Consider the following 27,675-nt stretch of genomic DNA (forward strand, 5'->3'; position numbering starts at 1 on the left):
GCGGGAAACCAACAGCCCAAACACAGAGAAAGTCACAAGAAAAAAAACAAGCCATTTACTGCAGGCCGTGATACTCAGAGCCACAAGTGCATGTACTGGAAATAGGCCAGCTCAGTAAACATAGTGGGCCCGTGAAACAGAGAAACAGGCTGCAAGTGGTTAAAGCTGCCTCGGTGAGGCCTAGATCAGCTGGCAAAGCCCACTGCCTAAGCAGGACAGGGAATGCAATTTGGAGAACAGCCCAGAAGGAAAACTTCCCCAGCCAGACTGGAAGAGGGTTCATGAGGTTATACGAGGACTGCCAGACCAGAAAACTCCGGGTCTGCCCCAGCCCTTGAGGCTCTGCAAACACCCAACCGAACGGTCTTCCAGGAGGGCAAAGCCTCGCACCGAGGATACGTGCTGAGAGTGACACCGTGAGCAGGGCGGGGCCACAGGTACAGGAAAGATGAGGCTCAGGTGCTTACGGGGCAGGGCCCAAAGAGAGCAGACCTCAGAACGGTTCACAGAGGAGCCCGCGCAGAAAAGCTGTTACTGCTAAGCGCGCCACGGGAAGACAGGACGGCTTAGAGCCCAGCCGTCCTGGAACAGGCTCACCGTCCTCACGAGCAGGAGTCTCAGGAGAGACTCGGGGTAGCACTGTGGGCAGTGGAGGCAGACCCCAAAAACATAGCCAAGAAGTAGGTGGAAACTATCACCTAACGCTACGTACACAGCAGGGGCCGTGAGAGAGAGACTTACACCGGAAAGAGAAGAGCCCAGACGTGACAGGACAGCGACAGCAGCAGCAGCAGCAGCAGCCAGGGGCAAGCAACTTCAAACCTCTCAGAAGTGAAGACTACACTAGAGGAACGTTTAAGAAACTGACCCTGTGGGGCATGCAAGGGAAACGGACGATGAAGCAAGGAGACAGATGGGGAAAGAGGAAATTCCAACTTCTGTGTAACAGAATAACCCAAAAATTAAAGTCAGAGGAACAGGAAGAATACTAAAATAATTCAGGAAAAACACACTGAAATAAAAGACTTAAAGGTACAAGCGCACCCCTGGGAAAATGACCCAGCACTACTGACACTGAGACATTCTAGTGAAACAAACGGGCTTTAAAGAAAACAGCATCTCCCAGGCATCCAAGTGGAAGACCACATCACGCGGAAGGAGGAGAAAGTCACAGTGTGACAGTGCCACCATGCCACCAGGCAGCGGAGCGCCCACCGAGGTTCTCAGGGAAGAGGGTGTGAGCCAAGGGTTATCATCAGTCAAGAATTCCACCCTGACCTCCAAGCGAAAGGACACAGACGGAACTGCAAACACGTAAGAACTCGGGGTACTGTTCTCACACGTGCTTTCTGAAGAAGGTAACAGTCAGCATCCACACCCACGGGTTCCACATCTTCAGACTGAACCGACCAACAGTGGATAGAAATATTTCAGGAGGTTCCAAAAGCAAAATCTGAATTTGCGGCAGGCAGGCGACCACTTACGTATCATTTACACTGTATTTACAACTATACACAGTAACTAGACTGCATCAGGTATTACGACTAATCTACAGATGCTTTAAAGCGTATGGGAGGATGCGCTGGGGCGATGCACAAATGCTACGCCATTTTATAGAAGGGACTTGAGCATCCTCAGATTTTGGTCTTGGGGGGGTCCTGGAACCAGCCCCCCTCGGATACCAAGGGATGACTGTACAGGATAATTTCAGATAATCAAGGAACGCTTGGAGAAATTTCAGCACAGGACCGACAGTAAGGAATGAGGATTTCTTGGTGCAGAACAAACACGGGGACAAGAGAAATAGAACAGTGTGCATCTGCTATCTGCTCTGACAACGGAGTTCTACCACCACTCCGAAAAGGGTGAGGAAAGAATACGTGAAGTACAAGAACTCACTGAACAAACAGCATTACTTAGAACCACCTTACATCAGACAGAAAGAAAGGGGAGAACAAGAGCTGAATTCCATCCTGTTCACAGCAAGGAACTAACTCCTAACAACAGAAAACAAGTAAATTAGAATCAATTAATTTAAAAAGACTGCAAAGTAAAACTTAGTGGAGAGAAAAAAGACTGTCAACTTGAAAACTATTAACGATACTCAAATCCGAAAGGAAGTGAACCTCACGACCGCTCCGTAACTCCTGAGAACATGCCCATCACGCTGACTGGCCTCTGTGGGGATCGACTGTGACGGTGGTTACGTTTCTCCTTCAGCATCTGGGAGTCTTCCCAGCATGACGTTTTCCTTCAACCAGACAACTGCCCATCTTCCTTTGATCTTTACACAAAAGTCCCTGTGATTCACCCTGTGTACAGGACTAGGCGTTCTTCACAGCAAAGGCAGAGAGGTTGGTTCCCAAAACTCACTGAAGGAGGAATTCAGTCAGATGCACCATTTTGTGATTCACACAGACATCCCATCATTACTGCCAAAATTATAAGCAAATACAGCATCTTCACCAGTGTGGTGGTGAATTTTAATGCGCCAACCTGGCTGGGCCTCAGTGCTCGGGCAGCCGGTCAGACAGCAGGTGTTTTGTGTGGTGGCATCTTTCTACGTGAAGTTAACATGTGTCAACGGCCTGTCCTCAGTAGTGCAGCTGGGCCTCATCCAACCAGCCGAAGGTGTCAGAGAACGTGCTCTCCTCCCAGGGAGAGGGAGTTCCACCTCCCTCTGCGCACACACCACTGGTGCTGGTTCTCTGGAAACCACCGACTACAAACATAAGCGGTCCTAAATCTAGGTTCAGAGGCATGGCATTTTCCGCTGCCATGATTCTCAACAAAACCAATACACACTTAGCCAAAACAGCAAACAAGGGCACCTGGCAGCCTCAGGGCAGCGGTTCTCCAGTTCAGTCGCTCGTCCCTCACACTCAGCAGTGGCATTCTCCTGGGACCTGCAGTCGCTTCTGAAGGAGACGCGCAATGCTCCCTTTACTCACCACCTTTGAAAACAAGCAGTTTTCATCCTGGTCACCTCCAGCGGTAGCGCCCGAGGCTCGCCTTCCTCTTCTTCTGAACTTTACAAGGGACTCAAACCTGTCCAGCAAGGATCCATGTTCAAAGTGGCTCCTGTATCCTTCAGTTCTAAGGAAACATGATCCTTCTTTTTTGCATGAATTTTAACTCCCTATTTTCTTTAAGGGAGTTTTAATCATTAACTCTTGCGGTGGTAAATGATATGCCTGGTCTGTTGTAACATTCTGCTATGTGTTTGTTTGCAATGCTTCGTTTTCTTCACCCCTTTCTTTTGCTTAAACAGCTCGGATGAGTGAGGTTTCTTTGCATCAAACAAATCTTCTAATGGAAGCTATAGGTCTTATTTCTAGTCTTAGAGCTTTCTAAATATTCTACCTAAACTTACATCTTCCTATTAAAGTCTACAATTAATCAAAACCTATACTTTCTCTTTCCCAGCCCAAGCAAGGCTAAAAATAAACAAAAGTTCTTAGTAAAAGAAGAAAAGCATTTTTAAAAACAAACACCTTAGCACACTGAGTAGCCCCGCCTCCTTCCCGGCCACCTTTCATCACAATGATGAAATTTAGTCCTTGCTCCAAATTGCTAGTTTTCATCTTGCTACTATCCTAAAAAACATTTTTTTCAGCAGTGCTTATTTAGAAGTAAGCAAGGAAGGATTTTTGTTGTTTTCTGCAACATTTTCATTTTTGTTTTCCTCACGTGTATTTCGCCTTTCCAGATGTATCCTCTGGTGAGTCAGAGAGGGTTCATAAACGCAAACTCTAAATTCTGCAAGTCTCAGATTTTTTAACTTTTGTTTTCATCCTTGAACTGCCTAGCTATACTGGGCAGGCTCAGAGCCTCTTCTCTCCTCAGTACTTTTATTAGAAAAGGTATTTTCACTGTCTTCCGTCTTCCAGGGAAACGTACCAGACGGCAGTCTGACCCTTGCTCCTGGAGGGCACCTGTCTTCCTCTTCATGTTGCTTTTAGAGCGTTCTCTGTTCTTAGACTCTGAAATGTCACCGGGACTTGTGACACATGTTTCTAGCACTTGGTCAATCTAAAGGACGCTGCGTAAAATTATCTTCCGTATTTATTCTTGATCATCTTCACTCTCCATCCCCTTTCTGAAGCTTAGGTCAGTGCAGCACCTCCAGAGCCGCCCCCCATGACTCACCTCCGCTCTCATACGGTCCGTCCATCTCCAAGAGCTCCTCTGACCAGTTTCTCCTGAATTAGGTAAAACACATAGGCTTGAATTTCAACCTATATATTGAGTATCTTCTATAATATTTTTAATTTCCATAAACTGATTTCTTTATCTTATCTTGAATGGTCTTTCTTTTTAATGGACATGCCTTCTGATATCTGAAGGTAATTTCTGCTTCCTTCCCTGATTCCTTATGAACCCCCTCTGGGCTCAGCCTTGTCTTTGCTGAGTCTGCTGCCATCTGAGTGGCAGTTTCCTTCACACCGGCTGGTCCTGGTTGGCTCTCCTGTTCTGTGTGTGACTTTCTTTGGTACTGTCAGTGTTCCTTGGGTGCTTGATGGTTCTTGGTGTCCATGTTTTAGATGCAAGAGAGGACTAAATGGTATCTGTAGCTGAAATTCATTTCTTCAGGCCAAGTCGGGGTCCCTGGCGTCTGAGCATTAAGCACAGGTTCTGATGAAGCAGCCAGGACCCAAGGAACTGCAGGGCAGCTGAGGGTGAGCGGCAACCTCGAGGCAGGGGAGGAGAGGTGAGCGCCTACCGACTAATGCAGCTGGTTTCTCACCTGGAACGATTCAGGTGTCCGCAGCCAGCCTCCGCCGTCTCCGACCTGGACAGACCCTAGGGGTCTAGTCTGAAAATTCTTTTTCGAGGTCTTCCTTTTCATCTGAAAGCGGACGAGCACTCCTCAGCTCAGCTTAGTTTTTATATAAACCTATTCCCGTCTGCTGTGTATCTTTTTCTTAAAAGATGTCTCTACTTAAGGACTGTTCTTTTTCCATTTGCTTTGTATCCTGCAGAGATGTCTGTGTTCTGGTTTGCTGACAGGATGATCTTTCTATATCAGTAACAAAAACCGCAAATTTAATGTAAATTATGGTGAGGTGTCATCTTCCGTCTGCTTCAGAATAAATACAATCCCCCTAGTGAATAGTTTGGCAATCCGCTGTCCCCGTGACTCCATGTCTAGGAATTTATCAGAAAAAAGCAACGGACATGCACAAAGCTACAGCTGCAATGATGTTCTGAGCAGTGTTCATACCAAGGGAAACTGGAAATAAAAAAATGTTCAACAGGTCCCAATGATTCAATAATTAACAGTGTATCCATATGATGAAATAACTATATGGCTATTAAAATCACAGAAAAAAGACATTTTAATAACAAATGTAGAAAACGATGCGAAAAATTCTAAACACACAACTATGCATACAGGTATGTACTAAAAGAATTTTAAAAATGTACACTGAATTATTAACAGCTGTAATCTCTGGATGATGGCACTAGAAATAATTAAGCTGTCTTCTTATGAATTTACCTGAGCTTTCAAAAGTTTCTATGACTTAAGTATTTTACTTTTATAGGCAGATAAAACACAATTTTTAATTACTCTTAGATTAATAAAATGGATGTCCTAATTCTGCAAGAAATTATACATAAAAACAATTTATACATATTAGTGTTATCAATTCCAAATTTTATTTCTGTTGTCTTTTTTTAGTTAAGGGTAATTCTACTTTTTAGAGCATCACTTCACTAGTTCTAAAATAATTAAATAAGATCTAACACACAACCATTTCTGCTCAGTTTATTTAATAAACAACTTAACTTGACTGAAAGGTAGAGGCAACAGAGAATGAATGAACGAATGCCTCAACGAATACTGAAAACAAGAACAGTGATCAGAGCAACGCACTTCTTTAAAAACCATCAGTCAGGCTTTCTAATCACTCGGTCTCGCGCGCCCAAGCTGCTGGAATGGCCTGCAGCCAGGTTCAGAAAGAGGAATGTTTCAAAATACCTTTCAAAGTATTTTTAAACATTAAAATAAATTAAAATATTAAATATTACTATTGAGAGTATGGAAATATATAAGCTGTTGATAAACTGATTTAAGTTCTTCCAACTCACATCTACTTGAAGGTTCAGAACTTCTCTAAACAACAAGTAACACACTGAGAGCATCTTCCCTTTCGGCAGAACGCTGGTAACTGCTGCAGCTGACAGGGAGCCAGGACTGGCTATATGCCACCCTGCTCTTGTGTCTGCTTAAAACTCCCCATACTGGAAGAGTTGAAAATTAGGTATTAAACAAATTCTTACATTTTAAATTCTAAGTACTAATTCAGTAAGATTAAAAAGTCAGTAAGAAGAACGTTAATCGAAATTAAAGTTTAGTTATAGGAGTTGATATAGTATCTGTAAAAGCAAGTAACAGGAACATGCCAGATTACTGGAAGGCATACAAAAAGAACATAAACACGCTTTGGCCATCTCTAGACAGTTCAATCTAAGAGCAGCACAAACACAAATGTGGGATCAGCAATTTAAAGCAATTTTCAAAAATTTAAAGTGAGTTCCTTGAAGGTGGTGATTTTGCTTTATGTTCTCCCTGAACACATTATTTTTAACAGCCTCAATCTCTTGTATTTTCTTGGGAAAGAGTCAAAAACATCCTTAACTACCATCTACCAGGTAGTCAGTAAACAGACAGCAACACTGTGAACAAGCACCGAGACACTTCACCCAACTCAGGACGTACGGAGTCACAGCCAAGTGCACATAAAAGGCTGCACCGCGTCAAGATCCAAACAACTCAAGGATACAAGTAGAGAAACCAGAATTAAACATCTACAGTCGCTTTCCCCGTTCCTTATTCTCCAGAAGCTATAAATGGCTCTCCTTGCAGCTTCAAGGGAGAGTAAATGTGACTAAGTACCCAGCACCCAACTGCCCTTCCTCGTTGTACCTGGGAGTACTAACTTCCCTACAGTGAGTCAGCTGTCTGATGTGCTTTAAGATACTCGCTCTGATCAGGGTTTAGACCAGCGCTTCTCCAACTCTGGCGTGCACAGAATCACCAGGCGCGCTTCTGAAAAGAGATACCCCAAGTCCTGCGCCAGACTCTGGGTGCCATTCAGCAGGTCTGGAGAGGGACCAGACTTGTTAAACAAGCTCCCGGGTGCTGCCGACCCGGGCTCCACACCGCGGGTAGCAGAGCTGAGCCAAAACCACCACTGATTTCCACCCACCCACGTTCCCAAAAAGGCAAACTGAGAGTGCACGAAACATCTCTGGACTTTGCTCAATACCTTAAGTAAGTTCCGAAAGTAGTATTTCAATTATTTTGTCATCAGGGAAAGAATTCCTGAGAACAAACTAGTAGTTCCCAGTAGAGAGAGAGGAGGGGCAGGGGCAAGACAGGGGCAGGAGATTAAGAGGCACAAACGACTGTGTATAAAATAAACCACAAAGATAACACTGTGCAGCACAGGGAATGTCGCTAACATTTTATAATAGTTATAAAGGGAATGGAATAAAAATCTTTAAAAATTGTGAATCACTGTGTTGTACATTTAAAACTTACACAATATTGTAAATCAATCTATTTCAATTTAGAACAAAGAATTTGTACTGAAAGACCTTTTACTTGTTACCTAGACTGTCCTAATGACAAACTGCCACTACCCCTCATCAGTGTAGAAGCACCGTATTTTGACAGCCCGTTTTTCAAGGCACCATACTTAAGTTAAATTTTCAACTATTCAACTATGAACAGTACAGGCCTGTCACACACTATGCAGTCCGGTGTATGAATTAATTACTGACACCGTTTCCTTGGTCCATTTAGGACTGTGATACAACAGCAGTCCCCTTACTCGGTGCTCCAGCAGATTTCAGAAGAATTTATTAAGTCGAAAGAACGGTCTTTTTCTGCAAGGTGTGTATCAGCAAGCAGAGGGGAAAAAACTGCTGCTCTGGTCCCTGCTGCTTGGGAACAGTTCTGCAGCTGATGCGTTCATTCCCAGCTTAAACTGACAACAGAAAAACAGGATGGAGAAAGTCAAGTCTTCCATCCACATCCTACGGTTTCTTTCATCATTCTCTCTACACACTGCGCACCCTGCAAAGACCAGGGATGTCCACGGCAAACATCCAAATGCTTCAAGGGTCTTCCAGAGCACTAGCCGCTGCCACTGGTGTGAAGAGCACTGGCAAAGTGACTGAAAGAAAGGTATCAAACATTTGACCAGTTTCAGGTTGTCAATACCGTGGTTCATTTAGATGCTTGCTCTAATTGTCACCTAGTCTGTGTGTTTGTGACTGATATGACACATTTTTCAGATATGAGACAACAAAACATGCAGCTTAAGAAATACGATGTAGCAGTTAATACGGTTCTAGAATCGGACTGTCCTGTTTCTGAATCCTAGCTTAGTCACTTCTCAGATGCATGACCTCAGACAGAGTACTTAACCTCTCTGTGCAGAGGAGTTCGTGGTCCCGACTGGACAAGGATGCCAGGAATACTGACTGCGACCACACCAGGGACATGAAAAGAAGTGAAGCGACCGTCTTGGTGAGTGACTAGTATTTGTGTTTTACAAAGTGAGAAGGAAAACAGCCCTGGAAACACAATTCAGTGTTTAATCGTTCCTGATCCATTTTCTAAAAGAACATTTAGTGGGAAATACACAGCGAAGCCCAGTCACACCTTCCAGCGGTACCCTGAAGTGTAAATCTGTCCACGGAGAAAGAGCTGGATTTACATTTGAAAACTGAAACCAAAAATCACAACGGCTAAATTCACCTTAGATGCCCCCCAAACACACTTCTCTTCAAGATGTACTCTGAGCGCACACGCATTTCCCAAACCGCCTGCTGGGAAGCCAGGGAAGGCTTGTCCACCAGCTTGTCCCAGAACGCGCCAGGGAGCCTGGCCACAGGAAGCACAGAAGTTCGCTCCTACTTTAGAAACGGGAACGAGACCCAGCCACGTTACCGGTTCTGAGTGTGCAGGCACTGCTCCAAGCGCTCCAGACCCAACTACCCGAGTCCCTGAGCACCTGCGGGGCAGGAGCAGCTGCTCTCAGGATGACGGCTCCAACAGCCCTTGTCTTCTGGGCGCTCCTGTGACTCCAGCAAGCAGAGACTCCGCACGTGGAGTTATCCTTGCTCAGTCTCCACGTACCAACACGGGAAGCAAGAGGAGTCTGAGCACCTCACTCCCCGGAGAGCCACGTGGACGCCGGCGAGGAAGGGAGCCTCCAGCTCCGCCTCCCTATGCCCGCCTTCTGTAACCCTTCCATTCGTAGAAAGGATCCTACACTGAAAACACTAAAACCTCACTGTCCTAGTCCAACGCTGTGACTGGAGGCGTGAGTTAAACTGAGCACCAGGGAGACGAAGAAACCTGGTGAAGCCCTACAGCCCGGGGGCTGCCCACCCCTCTTCGCAGCCAGCCTCCCCCCAGAAACCTCCCCGCCGAACCCCCCGGAGACGACCTCGACAGCGATTATCTGTGAAACGCAGACACTTCTGTCTCAGTTTTCTCCATCCCACCCACCTTCAAATATGCACTGAGTTTAGAAAAACTAGAAAAATATGATCGGTAACTTTTCATTCCAACTTCTCCCCTTTGCTCTGCTCAAGACTGCTACTGCTCTTCAAGCGAGCCAAGCACACCTCCTATTAAAGCACGGGACCCAGCTCCCGCGTCATGGGACACACAGGATGAGAAATCCCTTTACAGAGGGTGCACATAAGAACTCCAAAAATTGAACAGGTAGGTGTTTATTTCTTGTGCTTCAGGGAGAAAAGAAGAATGGTTCTGATACTACAAAGTTAGTGTGTAATTTACTTTTATTCCCCACTGTATTTAAGTTTTTTCATTACCTTCTATTCGTGCCCAAAGATGGTTTACCAGTTATGGTAATGGTATGTTAATGAGTGGAGGCATATTACATAAATTACCAGGTCACTGGGCATGTCAGAACTGTGAAGCTGATGGGCCAATGAATGAAATCTGAGCAGCACTTTATCAAACCTCAGGGACACAAGAGCATATCTGCATTATCTTCATGTTTTTACTTTCCAAGTGATTTTTTAAAAACTGAATATCACAAATATTTACATTTTAAGTATCCAAGTATTCATTTCAATGGAGGCATGTTTGGTTTAGTCACCAACAATTACTAAAGAGCACGCTTATTCATCCTGACTTTCCACAACAGCCCAGAGGGCTCTCTCTCTGATCACTACAGTGACAAGAGGCACAAGCCTTTCAATACGAGCAATTTGGAAGTAACTGCCACGATGAGGGCCGCAGGAGGTGCCGGGGTCAAGGAAGGTCTCTTCCACGTTTAACAATCTGTGATCAAAGCTCGTAATCGGAACTGGCTTGTCAGAGAGGTTTCCATGGTGCGGCAGTTGCCACCAGCACTGGCGGGTACGTGGAAGATCTATTAACTGTAACACGGTGGGGCACTGCACTTAAGGTAGCATCTCGCCTTTCTTTTTGGACATAACGTTATACACAAAACAAGATTTCAAGGAGGAAGAAGGCTGCTCCTGTACTCTAGCACCTATAGAATTTAGGACTTATAACACTGTTACTTAAAATTATCTTTCAACATACATAAGCTTTCTCTAAATTACAAGCTCCTCATTCACTTGAAAATCTTATAAAGAAGTGAGCGTCCCCGGCAGTCTGCTAGCCAGGCCCGCAAGCAGGAGCTATGGTTTCTGTCCAAAAGGAACTCCTGGCCCAGGAGTGGATCCAAGAGCTGGAGAGGAACCTGCATGCCGAGAGCACACAGCCTTTCCCGGGAGAGCGGCAGGAGGCGCTCACCACACACCAGCCCCCCTGCCACACCTGCGCGTCCATCTGCCTACGTCCCATAGAGCTGGAGGGGCAACCACGGACCAGAGGCTTTTAAAAGCTGAAGGACAGACACAGGCACACTTAGCAGACGCCAGGGAGAAGGAGACGGACAGGGATTAAGTCACACACCACGCTCAGTGCGCAGTCAGGCTGCACGTGCGTGGGGCCAGCTGCCCCCTCGTGGGGCGAGAGGGCCTCCCACAGAAGGCCTCGCGTCCCACGTAACCCAAGGCCGCAACCTGCTGTCTGACCAAGGCCGTTTCAGAGCTGCTTACTTGTGGGATGTCCGTTTCTTCATCATGCTTGCAGACACACCCGCATGGCCTGAAAAAGAGGGGAGTACAAGTCAACGAAAGCTGGATTAGAAAGTAGTTCAAGTTCAGAAAAACATTAACTTGTGAAAAAGTGCTATATAAATCATGAAATTAAAACAAAAAAACCAAACCCATACACAGCCAACACGTAAGAAAACCACGTGTTTACTTCACTGTTAGAAAGGAGACACCAGGCGCTCCGGGAAGGCAAAACGGCAAGAGCAGCAGTTCACCTCCCCACACCAGCCACAGAGCAAACCCAGAATCGCGTGGACAGAAGCTACAAGGGTGAACGTGACAATCCTTGCCCTAAAGCACTGAGAGGTACAGCACTTGCCTCCGGCTGCAGGCAATCAGGACACAGGACAAAAGGTATCAACAACCCGGACCCAGAAATCAGAAATCAGGACAACAAGCAGCTCCGGGCTGCGGGACCCGGGGGCACAAAGCCCCTGCAGGGGCCCCGAACCACCCGAGGGCGACCCAAGGACAACCTGCGGGCGGCAGTACACGAAGAAGCCAGAAACACTGTGGTTCTGCTCCACAGGGAGTCAGACTGGCGCTGGGGAGGGCGAGGTAACTGGGAGTCATGAACAGAGTGCTGGGAAGGAAGGCCTCAGAGGGGCTCCAAACACCTGGAAGGGGTGGGGTGGCAGGTCCTACGTTTCTGGCAGGATACTAAACTGCAAAGGCAAGACAGTGCAAAGTCCATCTAGCTACCTCCTTGAACATATGGGGCAATCAGTAAAGACCACAAAAAGATGACCCCCTAGCAAGGAGGCTGAAGTAGCCCTGAGTGTAAAAGCTGCTACAGACCCATCCTGGCACCTGCTTGCCAAAACAAACTCCGATATTCACTAAGACGCTCCACACCACATCCCAAATGTCCAACGCCCCAACTAAAATGAGGAGACCTATGGAAAAGTGGCAGACCAAGTGGGTTATCCAAAACGATGTAATCAGCAGGCAAAAATGTTAAAACCACTGTAACGAATACACTCAAATACTTAAAAGAAGACACAAACAATTAAAACAGGAAAATGAAAGGGGAAAAAAAGAAAGAAAGAAAACTGGTGAAGAATACATGACCCAGGATGGAAAAATGAAAAGCTGCTGGGCGTGACTAACAGCAGATCAGACCCCTCAGATTGAAAGGTCAGTAAACGTGGGACATTACAAAACAACATACCCAAAATGGAACACAGGAAAAAACTGCGGTAACAGCCTCAGCGACCTGCGGGACACCTATCAACCCGCCTAACATAAAGAAAATGGACTCCACGAAAGAGAGGACAGAGGGTGAAGAAAGAAAACGGTCTGACAAAAACTACGGCAGGGAGTTTTCCAGATCTGACCAGCACACAGACACAGAGCCAGCAGTAACCGCACAGGAGCCAAGATACAAAACAAAGAAAAAGATCATGCCAAGGCATACTCCAAATGTCTGAAAACCAGTGACAAAGAAAGCATTTTTAAGCAGGCAAAGAATAGAAGACACATCAAAGTTGGAAAACAAAGAAAACACTGGCTCTAGATTGACTGTCGGAAAGGATGTAAGCCAGGCGAGCTGGTCAAGACGGTCGAGCGGCAGGACCACAAGCTCGCCTCTCCTCGCGACGGCAACAGAACCACACCTCACGGCTAAACGATCATCGGGAAAAAGCACTAGCACCTAGAGAAAAAGCCCTTCTTCAACTGGGAGCACGCACAGAGGTTCAGAGCCTCCGCAGGACGGCAGAAGGGATGTGCTCACGATGTACTGGGGACCCAGGCCCCCGGGCGGGCGACCCTCACGCTAGAAGAACAATGAAGTGGCAGAGGACCCCCACAGGGGGGAGACTCCCCAGCCCGGGGTCCCGGCACTGGGAGGAGGAAGAGACCCCAGAACATTTGGTTCTGAAGGCCAGTGGGGCTTAACTCCAGGGGCCCACAGACGGGCGGAAACAGAGACTTCATCCTCTTGGGAAGCACACACGGAATCCAGGTCCAAGGGCAGAGGCACTGGCTTCAAAGGAGCCTAGGGCCAGACCTGCCTGCTGGTTTCAGAGCCTGCCCCTGGGGAGGGACGGGGCGGCTCCTTACCTCCCTGTGGCTCACCCTGGGGACATAAAAGCTGGTGGATGTTCGGTAGTGTTCACCTACATGAGCTTTCCTGAGGCTGGCATCTTGCTTGGATCATCAGCACCAAGAGCTAGCCCCACCCAGCAGCCTGTAGGCTTAAGTGCTGGGAAACCTCAGGCCAAACAACATACTGGGTAGGATCTCTGCCTCACCCAACAGCAAAGTTCACAGCCGCCTCTGGGCACGCCCCAGCCACCAGAGGGCCAGGACCAAGCTCCACCCAGCAGTGGGCAGGTACCAAGGCCTCCTGCCAGGAAACCTGCAAAAGCCTCTAGTCCAGCCTCATCCACCAGGGGGCAGATACCAGAAAACAACAATCCGAAAGCCTGTGGAAGGAATCAGCAAACGCAGGCCAGATTCTGCCATGGGCCAGCTGGGCCCTGGCCCTTAGGTGACAAAAGAGGAGTGCACTGCTGGGACTAACAGGACGTCTCCCACAGAAGGCTACCTCTCCAAGTTTGAGAAACGTAACTAAGCCACACAAAACTACATATAAAAAACTAGACAACATGAGATTGCAAAGGAATATCTTCCAGGCCAAGGCACAAGATATAATCCCAGAAGAAGAAATAAGTGATGAGGAGATAGGCAATTTATCTGAGACAGAGTTTAGAGCAATGATGACGAAGATGTTCAGAGAACTCGAGGAGTACAGATGCACAGAGCAAAGTTTCTAGCAGAGAGTTAGGAAATATAAAAAAACGCCCGGAGGTGAAGAATACCTTTACTGAAATGTATGACACACTAGAGAGAACCAAGAATGGACTAAACGAGGCAGAAGAACGGATCAGTGAGCTGGAAGACAGATTAGCGGAAATCACTACTGCAGACCAGAGAAAAGAAAAGAATGAAAAGAAATGACAACAGTTTAAGAGCACTCTGGGACATGAACGCACTAATACACTATAGGGGTCCCAGAAAGAGAAGAGAGAAAGGACCTGAGAAAAGTTCTGGAGAGACAATAACTGGAAAACTTCCCCAACTCGGGAAAGGAACAGTCACCCAAGTCCAGGAAGCACAGAGAGCTCCACATAGGATCAGCCCAAAGGGGGGCACACCGAGGCTCGCAGCCATCAAACTGACAGAAACTAAGAACATGGAGGAAACACTAAAATCAGCAAGAGAAAAGCAACAAACAGCATGTAAGGGAGCTCCCACATGGCTATCAGCTGATTTTTCAGCAGAAACTCTGCAGGCCAGAAGGGAGCGGCTCGGTACACACAGTGGTGAAAGGGAAGAACCTGCAACCCAGAACCCTCCGCCCAGCAGGGCTCTCGTTCAGACCTGAGGGAGACACAACGCTTCACAGATAAACAAAAGCTACAAGACCTCAGCACCACCAAGCCAGCTTTACAACAGATGCTAAAGGAACCTCTCGTCACCAAACCAGAAGAAAAGAGAACAGAAAGAGGCAAAAGCAAAAAACAAAACAAACAAACAAAACAAGACCTACAAAAGAGTGCTTTGGCAGTTCGGGGTCTTTTACGGTTCCATATAAATTTCGGAATTTTGGTTCCAGCTCTGTGAAGAACGTTGTGAGTACCTTGGCAGGGGCTGCACTGGATCTGTAGGTGCTTTGGGTAGTGCGGCCATTCTGATAATGTTGATTCTTCCAATCCAAGAGCACAAGATACCTTCCATTTCTTTGTATCATCTTAAATTTTCTTCATCAGTGCTTTACAGTTTTCAGAGTATAGGTTAACCTCCTTGGTTAAGTTATTTCTAGGTATTTTGCTGTTTTTGAACAATGGAAATGTTTATGCTAGTTATAAAATTCTGGTTTTTGAAGTGGGGGAAAAAAAGTGAATGAAGAGCCACAAATGGCAAAACATCCTTGTTTCTTATGGGTGAGCTGTATCCCATCACATATGTATGCTGCATCTTCTGTATCCATTCATCTACTGACATGCACTTAGGATGCTTCCATATCTGGACAATTATAAATAATGTTGCTGTTAATAGGGGGGGGTGTATGTATCTTTTTGAATTAATTCTTTTTTTGTGGTTGGCTTTATTCCCTTGATAACTATGTAAATTTAAAAAGCTAAAGCTCTAAATGTTCTTAGAAACAATGAACAGTATATACATGTAAATTTAAAAAAGCATGTGCAGCATATTGTGTATATGTATTTACGTACAATACATTGTATATGTGCAGTCAAACTGTAACAATTCTACCTCATAAAACTGAAAAATGAAAAAGAAAAGAGAAAAAGAAAAAGAAAATTGAAACCATACCAAGCATCTCTTCTGACCACAAGGCTATGAGGTCAGAAACCAACCACAAGAAAAAACCGCAGGAACTGCAAACACGTGGAGGCTGAACAACAGGCTACTGAAGGACCAGTGGATCACGGAAGAAATCAAAAAATACCTTGAGACAAGTGAAAATGAACACACGACATGAAACCTCTGGGACGCAGCAAAAGCAGTTCTAAGAGGGAAGTGCATCGCGGCACAAGCCTGTCTTGGAAACAAAAATCTAAAATAAACAACCTAATCTCACACCTAAAGCAGCTAGAGAAAGAAGAACAAACAAAACACAAAGTTAGTAGAAGAAAAGAAATCATAAAGACCACAGCAGAAATAAATGAAAGAGGCTAAAAAAAAAGAAAAAAAATCAATGAAACGAAAAGCTGATTCTTTTGAAAAGATAAACAAAATTGATAAACCTTTAGTCAGAATCATCAAGAGAGGGCCCAAATTAATAAAATCATAAATGAAAAAGAAGTCACAACCAACACCACAGAAATACAAGGGTCGTAAGAGGCTACTATGAGCAACTACACGCCAACAAAAAGGACAAACTAGAAGAAATGGACAATTTCTTAGAAAGTTACAATCTGCCAAGACTGAATCAGGAAGAAGTAATAGAAAATAGGAATATACCAACTGCTAGTACTGAAATTGAATCAGTAATTTAAAAACTCCCAACAAACAGAAGTCCAGAACCAGATGGCTTCACAGGCGAGTTCTACCAAACATTTAGAGAAGAGTTAACGCCTATCCTTCCAAAACTATTCCAAAAAACTGCAGAGGAAGGAACATTTCCAAACTCATTCTATGAGGTCACCATCACCCTGATACCAAAACCAGAAAAGGATATCACAAAAAAAGAGAGAAAATTACAGGCCAGTATCACTTATGAATATAGATGCAAAAATCCTCAAGAAAATACTAGCAAATCGACTCCAACAGTCCATTAAAAGGATCATACAAATGACCAAGTGGGATTTATCCCAAAACTGGAAGGAATTTTCAGTATCTGCAAACAAATGTAATATATACCACATTAACAAACTGAAGAATAAAAACTATGATTATCTCAATAGATGCAGAAAAAGCTTTTGATAAAACACAACATCCATTTATGATAAAAACTCTCCAGAAAGTGGGCACAGATGAAACACACCTCAACATAATAAAGGCCATATATGACAAACCCATGGCTAACATCATACTTAATGGGGAATAGCTGAAAGCATTTCCTCTAAGATCAGGAACAAGACAAGGATGCCCTCTCTTGCCACTTTCATTCAACAGAATTTTGGAAGTCCTAGCCATAGCCATCAGAGAAGAAAAAGAAATAAAGGGAATCCAAATCAGAAACAACCAAGAAAAGCTGTCACTGTTCACAGATGAAACGGATACTATCCATAGTAAACCCTAGAGAAGTAACCAGAAAACCACTAGAGCTCATCAATGAATTTGGTAAAGTTGCAGGATACAAAACTAATATACAGAAATGAGTTGCATTTCTATACACTAACAATAGCAGAAAAAGAAAATAAGGAAACAATACCATTTATCATCACACCAAAAAGAATAAAATACCTAGAAATAAAACTACTCAAGGAGGCAAAGGACCTATACTCCGAAAGTATACGACACTGATGAAAGAAATTGAAAATGACATAAACAGATGGAAAAGATACAGTGTTCTTAGATTGAAAGAATCAGTATCATTAAAATGGCCATATTACTCAAGGCAATAAACAAATTCAATGCAATCCCTATCAAGTTACCGATGACCTTTTTCACAGAGCTGGAACAAAAAAAATGTTAAAATTTGTATGGAAACATAAAAGACTACCAATAGACTCAAAACAGTCTTGAAAAGAGAACAAAGCTGGGGGAATAACACTCCCTGACTTCAGACTATACTATAAAACTGAAGTAATCAAAACAGTATGGTACTGACACACACAAAGAGACATGGATCAATGGGAAAGGATAGGAAGTCCAGAAATAAACCTACACACTTATGGTCAATTAACCTATGACAAAGGAGGCAAGAACATACAATGGAGAAAAGACAGTCTCTTCAACAAGTGGTGCTGGGAAGAAGGGACAGCTACCTGTAAACACTAAAGTTAGAAGATTATCTAACACCATATACAAAAATAAACTCAAAATGGACTAAAGACCTAAATATAAGACCACATACTATAAAACTCCTGGAGGAAAACATAGGCAGAACAGTCCTGATATAAACCACAGCAGTATTTTTTTGAGCCAGCTCCTAGAGTAATGGAAATAAAAGCAAAAAATAAACAAATGGGATCTAATTAAACTTAAAAGCTTTTGCATAGCTAACGATACCATCAACAAAATGAAAAGACAACCTACATAATGGGAGAAAGTATTTGCAAATAATGCTACCAACAAAGGACTAATTTCCAAAATATACAAACAGCTCATACAGCTTAATATCAAAAAAACAAATCAAAAAATGGACAAAAGACCTAAACAGACATTTCTTTAAAGAAGACATCCAGATGGCCAACAAGCATGTGAAAAGATGCTCAATATCACTAATCGTTAGAGAATCAAAAGTACAATGAGGCACCACCTCACACCCGTCAGAATGACCATCATTAACAAGCCCACAAACGATAAACCCTGGAGAGGGTGTGGACAGAAAGGATCCCTCCTACACTGCTGGTGGGAATACAAACTGATGCAGCCACTACAGAGGACAGCATGGAGATTCCTCAAGAAACTAAACACAGACTTACCGTGTGATTCAGCAGTCGCACTCCTGGGCATTTATCCAGAGGAAAATATAATTCAAAAAGACACATGTACCCCAGTGTTCACAGCAGCAGTATTTGTAACAGCAAAGACACAGAAACAACCCAAATGTCCACTGACAGATGACTGGAAAAGGAAAATGTGATATGTATACACACAATGGACTATTATTCAGCCATAAAAAAAGAATAAAATAATGCCATTTGTAGCAATATGGATGGACCCGGAGACTGTCATTCTGAGTCAGAGAGAGAAAGAAATATGATTATCATATATATGTGGAATCTAAAAGAAAAAAAAAGGATACAAATAAACTTAGCTACAAAACAAACTCATAGACATAGAGAACAAACTTATGGTTACCAGGGGATAAAGAGGGTGGGAAGGAATAAATTGGGAATTCGAAACTTGCACCTCTTGGGGAGTGGTGGATATGTTAGTTATCTTGATTATGCTGGTGGTTTCATCGGTGTATACATTTATCAAAACTCATCAAGTTGTTCATCTCAAATATATGTAGTGTATTATACAGGAATCACACAATGAAGGTGTTAAAAAAAAAAAGAAACAACATAAGGCAGAAAACAGTGGAATAAATGTTTAACCTGCTGCTGAAAAGAACTAAAACAAAACAAAACCCTACCAGTGAATTTAGAATACTATACCGAGCAAAAACACCTTTTGATAATTACATTAACCCTAAATAGTTCTTGTATCTATTAAGAGACCACATAAAAATGTAAGAGGTAATTATTAACACCAGACAAATTCAGTACAAAGTTATCAAAGATCAAAAAGGACATTACAAAATGATAAAAGGTCAATTAATCAAGAAGCCATAACAATCTAAAATGTATATGAACCTAATTATAGAATACTGAAATATATATGGCAAAACTGACAGAACTGACAAGAAAAATTGACACGCTCATAATAATATTGAGATATGAACTCTTCTCTCCCAGGAGTTGATATAACGAGTGGGTTGGAATATCAGAAAGGATATAAAAGATCTGAACATCACAAACAGCCAAGCAGATTTAGTTGAGACAGTGTTTATGGAACACTAATCCAATCACGACAAAATATACATCTTTTCCAAGTTCACATGGGACATTAACCCAGAGACACCATATGCTACTCATAATACAAATTCTCAATACACTTAAAATAACTTGAAATCATACCAAGTATGTTTTCTGACTAAATCAGAATTAAACTAGAAATAACAAAATATTTGGAAACACCCCAGTATTTGAAAATTAAGTCTTCTAAAAATCTATGGTTTAAACACAAAATCATAATGAAAATTCAACTATTTTGAATAAAATATAAATGAAAACACAATCACTCAATATCTGTGGAATGCTGAAAAATACTTCCTATATGAATCAAAATTCACTCTAAGTATAGCCAGAATATAAACAAAACAAAGGACTTTTTACCATGAACTCAGAACGGTGGTGCTCCCCTGGGTGGAGGAAGAACTGGGTTATCTGCAAAGTTCTCTCTCCTTGTCCTTACATTAAGATGTGCATTTTTTAAAAAACAAATTTCTGTACCTATGCTATATTTACAATTCTAAAAAGTTAAATGAAAAAGGAGATATATGGTCAACTGGTCTATGCAAGATTGTCCACTGTAGATCATAGATTAAAAACAGCAAGACATGGCCCTGACTAAGAGAGCCATTCTCCTCCAGTGTCACCCAGCATGTCTGCATACACTGAACTCAGTAGGCAGCTGCTCACAGATAATGATAAAGACACAGAGTGGACAGAGAAAATCTATCTGAAGCACCCCTGGAACACCCCTAGGCTTACAGTGGATGGGGATATTAAAAATGCAAAAGCAGATGTGAAAACAGAGGGTCCAATCAAGATCTACTGGAACTATACACCTAGTGTCAGGATCCCTTCCGCACTAAACAGACAAGGAAAGGGCAGCTGACTTTCGCATTTGGTGTACTCTCAGCCTAACACTCGTGCCCCTGTCCCTGAATCCTAGACAAGACTCATCAGGCCCCACATATTGCCACACTCCCAACAAAGCTGCCTTTCCCACTGAGATGAGTACCATGGCAGAAACAATCTTTTCTGGCCACTCAAGAACAGGTAAGCCATTCGCAATTGACCCACAGTTCTTAAGTACTTCTTAAGTATGAATGGACAATGATCAATAAATAGTCACGTAAGGAAAACAACCACCAAACCCTCGGTGGTATGAGAAAGACAGAAACAAGCAGCGCTATTTATGAAATGAACCAAGAGCTACGAAGATTAAATCAAAGAACTGGTATCCTCAGGGAAACAGAAGATACCACAGTCATAAAATGGGAACAAGAGCGCCTGAAAATTAAAACAAACATAGAGAGAGAACTTCCTATTTCCAGGGAAGCACGTTAGGAGCCTGGAAGTCACCACTCTGTCCTAATAAGAGCTGAACAAGCTGAAAAATCAACAACTCAGACCGGTGAGAGACGGCAAGTGACCAGGCAAACCACTGCCCCAAAAGCGGAGAACAGACGTGCAGGTACAGTGACTCACAGCTCAGGGCAGCAGGACCCTCTGTGGGAGCCAGCACACGGGCAGAAAGACCTAAAAGGTAACTGATCAACGCTAGAGGATCGGGTGCGGACAAGTGTGAGAGGGGACCCAGTCATGGGGTGGGGGGGCTCCATGTTTCTGGAAGTTTTATCTATCAGGTTCTCATGCGAAAATCAGAGAACTCCCTCTTGCCTCCAGCAAGGAAAATACACCCAAGTATTTTGTTCCTAACAAGGCCTGCCCTCAAGAAGAACTACTGTATCAGGGCCTAACTGGCCTGCAGGAAGGGACAGACCCAACTCCATCCAGCTCTCTCTAGCTGTCCTCTTACGTGATGGGAATTTCAAAGCTCAGCCCCCTAACCACCCGGCACCACGTAAGGGGTGAGGGACCCCGAGGAGCATGTGTGAAGGTTACAGCCAAGTGGCAGAGACTCACTAAGCCTGAGACCTAATCACAGAAGTACTCAGTGTACCAGCCCTCCCACACCACACCACCACGCCACTGAGGGGTTATCAGCCAGAGTTGCTTCTACCCAGGATATCAAGCCTGCCTTTCAGCATACCCTGTCTGGCTTTCACGAGGAAACTTCAAGACATATTAAAAAGCCAACACCACAGTTTGAAGAGACAGAGCAAGTATCAGAACCAGACTCGGATACGGCAGTGATACTGAACTGTCAACATGCCAAGGGCGTGCATCGCTGAACTGCACTGACTTCAAGTCGTCAGCTCATTGAGACCCACAGTTCTCTCTCCCTCCTCTGCTTGTCTGAGCTGTATTCTACTCACAAGAAATGCAGATAGAAAGCCAGATAACTTTCCTATCAATTTTTACCCTTGCTTCCATCTGATATCAAGGCTGAAAGTATGTCTTTTGCTGACGCATGGTTAATGGTCATGAGATTTTGGAGGGGGCAGGTGGACAGGATATTGGGGGAGGGGGGACCCTGGTCCTGTTGATGCAGACATGCTTCTCCCTTAGTAGTCAGACTCTATTTTTAGCTTTGGTCCCTTTAAGTCCCCCTGTACCCTTTTCAGCAGTATGGAGTGCCGCTGTGAATGCCTCTGGATAGTTGTCTGGCTGATCCTGCCTGGATGTAAGTCACCTACAGTCAATTTCATAATTGTACTTTATGCCCGCTTCACATTTTGGTCTCAAAGTTCCTTCTAAGTACAGAGGATATTATTCAGTATCTCCACCTTCCAATAGGCTCTAGTGAAAAAAGTAGACAACAAAGCAAGAACAAATGGGTAATAAGCAGAGAAATGGAAAACAAAATAAAAAAATCAAAAAGACATGGCAGAGATCAAAAACACCAAAACAGAAATGAAGAATGCCTTTAACAGACTCATTAGTAGACTAGGCTTGGCTGAGGAAAGAATCTCTGAGCTTGAAGATATGTCAACAGAAATTACCAAACTGAAAAGGAAAGAGAAAAAGATAAAGACAGGAAAAAAATGAAACAGAGTATCTAAAAACTGTGGGACAACAACAAAAGGTGTTAACATATGCATAATGTGGGTGTCAGAGCGATACGAAAGGAACAGAACTATTTAAAGCAGTAACGACTGACAAATTCCCCCAAATTAACATCAGACCCCAAACCACAGGTTCAGGAAGCCCAGAGAACACCAAGCAGGACAAATGCCACACCAACGAACAAACAAAACCTGCACAGGCTCATCACATTCAAACTGCAGAACAATCAAAGATACAGAAAAAAACCTCAGGAAGATGCCAGGTACTAAAACAAACAAACAAATCAACAGACAAAAAAACCAAAAACCTTAACTATGGAGGGGCCAAGTTACGAATTATGCCCTACTTCACAGAAAGCATGCGAGCAAAAAGAGAATGGAGAGAAATATTTAAAGTGTCCAGAAAAAATCATAAAACCACCTAGAATTTTGTATTTTGTAAAAAGCGTCCTTCAAAAGTAAGGGAGAAATAGAGTTGCTCAAAACAAACAAAAATTGAGAAAATTTGTTGCCAGCATATCTGTGCTCCAAAAATGTTCAATAAAATTAAAGAGAAGTAAAATGATAGTAAGTCAGAAAGGCAGATCTACATAAAAGAAAGAACATTAGAGATGAAGTAAGTGAAGGCAGTATAAAACTGTTTTTTCTTATTTTTAACTGAAGTGATAACATTTTGTTCAGAATAATATTAGCAACAATATATAAGATGATTACAGCTTATGTATAAGTGAAAGACAGCAATAATACAAAAGACTAGAGGGGAGGAATTGTAATACTTGGTTGTTATAATGTATTCTCACTACCAATGAAGCACTACCATGTTATTTGAAAGTGTTTTGGATGAGTTGTAAATTTATATTGCAAACTTTAGGGCAAAAAAAAGTATATATATGTATGTGTGTGTGTGTGTGTGTGTGTATAATTGATATGCTAAGAAAAGAGAGAAACTGAATTATGCAAAATATTCAAAGCCATAAAGGTAAAAAAAAAAATAGAAGACAAAAACAGGAACAAAGAACAAGGGCAATGAATAGACAGAAAATAGTAACAAACATGGCAGATATTAATCCAATAGTCACCTAAGAACCCCAACAAAAAGAGACTGCCATAGTGAATCAAAACACAAGACCATACTGTATGTTATCCACAAGAAGTCCACTTTAAAAACAAAGTTCCATTTAGAGTAAAAATAAAGGGATGGAGAAAGACATACCGTGCTAACACTGATCAACAGAAAGCAGGAGTGGCTATATTAATTTCAGCCAGCACTGACTTGAAAGCAAGGAAAGTAATCAGGGGTAAAGAAAGGCATTGTGTAACGATGAAAGTGTCAGTTCTCCAAGAAGACATAACAACCCTTAGTGTGCATGCACCTGGTAACAGAGCATCAAACTAGCTGACATTGAAAACTGATATAAACTACAGGGAGAAACAGGTCAATTGACTATTATTGTTGGAGACATTTCAACACCTCAGTGAGAAGCAGACAGATCCAGCAGTCAGAAAATCAGTGAAAACACAGTTGAGCCCAGTACCACCGTCAGTAAACTAGATACAACGTACAGGTAAAGACTGCTTCACCCAACAGCAGCAGCACAATGCACCTTCTCGAGTTCCTCTGGAGCACTTATCAAGACAGACCACATTCTCAACCATAAAACACATCTTAACAAATTTAGAAGAATAGGAGTGTTCTCAGACCACTATGAAATTAAACTAGATTCAACAGAAAGATAGCTAGAAAATCCCCAAATACTTGGAGATTAAGCAACACACTTCTAAACATATGATTCAAAGCAGAAACTTCAAGGCAAATTAAAAAATATTTTGAACTAAGTGAAAATGAAAATACAATTTACCAAAATGTGTGGGATTCAGAGAAAGCAGAACTTAAAGGGAAACTTATAGCACTGAATGCAAATACTAGAAGAGAGAAAAGATCTAAAACAAAACAAAACAAAACAAAAATCAAAGCTTCCATTTTACAAAACTAGAAAAAGAGAAAATTAAATGCACAGTAACAGAGGGAAAGATATAAAATTAGAAGACAAATCAACAAAACTTAAATTAGGAAATTGAGAGAAAAAACAACAAAATCAAAAACTGGTTCTTGGAAAAAATCAAAATTGATAAATCTCTAGCTGGGATAAAGAAAGAGGATGCAAATTGCTAATAAGAAAAATGAAAGAAGGGACATCACCACAAAGCCCATATAAAAGGCATTTAGAGGCAAACTACAAAACTGTGATGAAAGAAATTAAAGACCCATATAAACGAACAGATACTCCACGTTCTGAGAAAGGAAGACTCAACATTGTCAAGATGTCAGTTCTTCTCAACTTGCAATTCCAATCAAAATCCCAGCAAGTTATTTTCTGGATATCAGCAAACTGATTCTAAAATTTGTATGGAGAGACAAAAGACACAAAACAGCAAACAGGATACTGAAGACAAACAAAGTTGGAAGACTGACACTACCTGACTTTAAGACTTGCTACAGAGCTACACCAATCGAGACAGTGTGGTACTGGTGACAGAATGGACAAATAGATCAGTGGAACACAACAGACAGCGCACAGACCCCCATCAATACAGTGAACTGGTCTTTGACAAATGAGCAAAGGCAATACAATGGAGAAGACAGGTCTTTTCAACAAATGATGGTGGGACTGGACATCCACATGCACAAAGACCAGTTTAGACACAGACCTTACACCTTTCACAAAAATGAAATCAAAACTGACCATAGGCTTAAATGTAAAATAAAAAACTGTAAAACTCCTAAAAGATAGAAGAAGGAAATTTAGATAACCTTGATTATGTTAGATACAACATCGAAGGCACAATCTATGAAGGAAATAATTCATAATTGGACTTAATTAAAATTTAAAATTTCTGTTCTGTGAAAGACACTGTCAAGACAATGAAAAGACAAGAATACATTTGCAAAAGACATCTGATGAAGTACTGTTACCCATAATATACAGAGAACTCTTAAAACGCAGCAATAAGAAAACAATCTGATTAAGCAACTTTCAAAAAATAAGACCAAAGACCTTAACCGACACCTCACCAAAGAAGCTGCAGAGACAGCAAATGAGCGCATGAAAAAATCCTCTGTATCAAACATCATCAGAGAAACACAAACTCAAAACAACGAGATGCCACTACGTATCTATTACAAAGGTAAAAATTCCAAGTGTGTATTGACAACACCAAGTGCTGGAGAGAATGTGGAGCAACTGCAATTCTCACTCATTGTTGGTGGGAATGCAAATCTGGCGGTTTCTTACAAAACGAAGCATACTCTCACCATGTGAGCCACAATTATGCTCCTTGGCTTTTACCCAAAGGTGAAAACTTACGTCCCGCTTAAAATTCTGCACATGGATGTGCATAGCAGCTTTATTCGTAATTGCCAAAACTTGGAAGCAACCAACAAGACGTCCTTCAGTAGGTGAATGGATAAATAAACTGTATTATAGCCACACACAGAACATTCAGCACAGGAAAAAAAATTTAAAAAGAGCTACCAAGCCATGAAAAGAAATGGAGGAAACTTAGATGAATGATACCAAGTGAGCAAACACAACGTGCTATTTTGTGATTCCAACTGTATGATGTTCTGGGAAAGGCAAAGCCATGGAGAAAAGGTCAGTACTACCAAAGGTGAAGGGGGAAACAGGGATGAACAGCTGGAGCACAGGCGATTTTTAGGGCAGTGGAACTATTTCGCATGATACTGTAATGGTGGATCTGCACAGTGATGCATTTGCTGAGACCCACAGAATACACACCAAGAGTGACCACTAAGGTAAACTAGATTTTGGATGATGATGATGTGTCCACGTAGGTACATCGACTGGAACACACATATCACCTGGTGTGGGATGGAGCTAGTGGGGGAAGCTGGGGAGAGGCAGGGGGTATATGAGAAATCATATCCTTTGCTCATTTTTGCTGTAACTTGAAACTGCTCTTTAAAAAATAAATTCTATTTTAAAAATTCCACACCCAGCTAAATTACCAACTGGCACTTAGACACTCATGTATGGGCACAAAATTTATCCCTTACACAAATCTCTCAAGTTACTGGAGGGTACTCTCCAGAAATTGAGAGAAAACACCATAAGCACACAGGATCCAAGAAATAATGTGCTGAAGTCCAGCACAACCCCTGTGAAGGAGGCTGAGCCCCACAGATGGGAGTAAGAGACCAGGGACTCAAGGAAGGTTTTCTCCAGGCTGACTCCACACAACAGAAAGTATAAGGTAAATTACTTCTAGCACAAACATTCACAGCTCTGACATTAAAGAGCTTCTGAAAGTAGAGAAGAAAAATGGGAAAGATAAAAACAGAAAAGGCCAAAGCAGCCTTCACAAGTAAGACAAGATATCCAGCTTCACACGTAACATGACACTGAGATACCATTTCTCACCCGTCAATGGACAAAAATCCACACAATTAACAACATATTACCCTGGCAAGACTGTGTGAGAAACATTTATATACTGCTTGTTAACAGGAATGTAAAATGGTACAGAGCCCTTGGAGGGGAACGTGGTGATACAGAATCATATACACATTTAAGATTTGACTCAACTCCACCTCTAGAAATCTACCCCAGCGACACTGGCAGAACAAACGGACGAGCCTATCCAGTGCAATTACTATTTCTAGTAGCAGAAGCGTGCAAACAACTCAAACATCCACATCACCGGCTAAAGAACACACTAACGTGGTTCACCCACACAACGGACCACCACTCAGCTGTAAAAGAGTCCCGAGCAAGGTCCCTACATACTGCTCAGGACAGGTCACCAGTATCTACTGCTGAGTGGAAAACTGAGTAACAGAAGAGGAGCCAAGTGTGTACATACTCACTGGGCACTGATGTCAGTTTGTCATCAACAGTGGGTTACATCACCCATCTGCGGATCACAGATTTTCCAGTGGAAAACAGAACAAGATCCTTTACTTAGCAGCTACAGCTACATCTATTTGTTGGCTGACGCGAGAAAAGAGCCTAATTTACAAAATCAACTGTTCTATGACTCAGAAAAGTTATTTAAACTGTACCAAACCATGACAGGCAAGAAAACCTATATATACTCAAACCGTTCTAACAAGCTCGTTCAGACACATGTTCCAAAATAACCAATTTTCAGCTTAACTTTGCACGGACTCAGATGGTCCAAAGATGTCAAAGACCAATGACTGCACAAGCAGCTCACCTGGATTAGAAACACTCACCAGTCCCCCTACACACCACACTCACTGCCTCCAGCCCCATCAGCCCACTCAGCCTCCCTCTGTGAGCACCATTCCCTCT

At 42.8% G+C, this 27,675-nt stretch overlaps 1 protein-coding gene across 5 annotated transcripts in view; it reads right to left on the reverse strand.

Annotated features, from left to right (window-relative positions):
• SPIN1 (spindlin 1) overlaps positions 1–27,675 on the reverse strand; it is a 66,740-nt gene that overhangs the window by 14,325 nt on the left and 24,740 nt on the right. For 4 of the 5 annotated variants that reach the window (XM_072952773.1, XM_072952774.1, XM_072952770.1 and 1 more), the window contains one exon: positions 11,122–11,170. In XM_072952773.1, the coding sequence (XP_072808874.1) occupies positions 11,122–11,147 (26 nt within the window). In that variant the 5' untranslated portion in view covers positions 11,148–11,170. Of the gene's footprint in view, positions 1–11,121; positions 11,171–18,299; positions 18,371–27,675 lie in introns of those variants that run through there. The other variant, XM_072952772.1, reaches the window with a different exon arrangement.

This window comes from Vicugna pacos, chromosome 31, assembly GCF_048564905.1.
Source record: "Vicugna pacos chromosome 31, VicPac4, whole genome shotgun sequence".
In the NCBI taxonomy this organism is placed as follows: Eukaryota; Metazoa; Chordata; class Mammalia; order Artiodactyla; family Camelidae; genus Vicugna; species Vicugna pacos.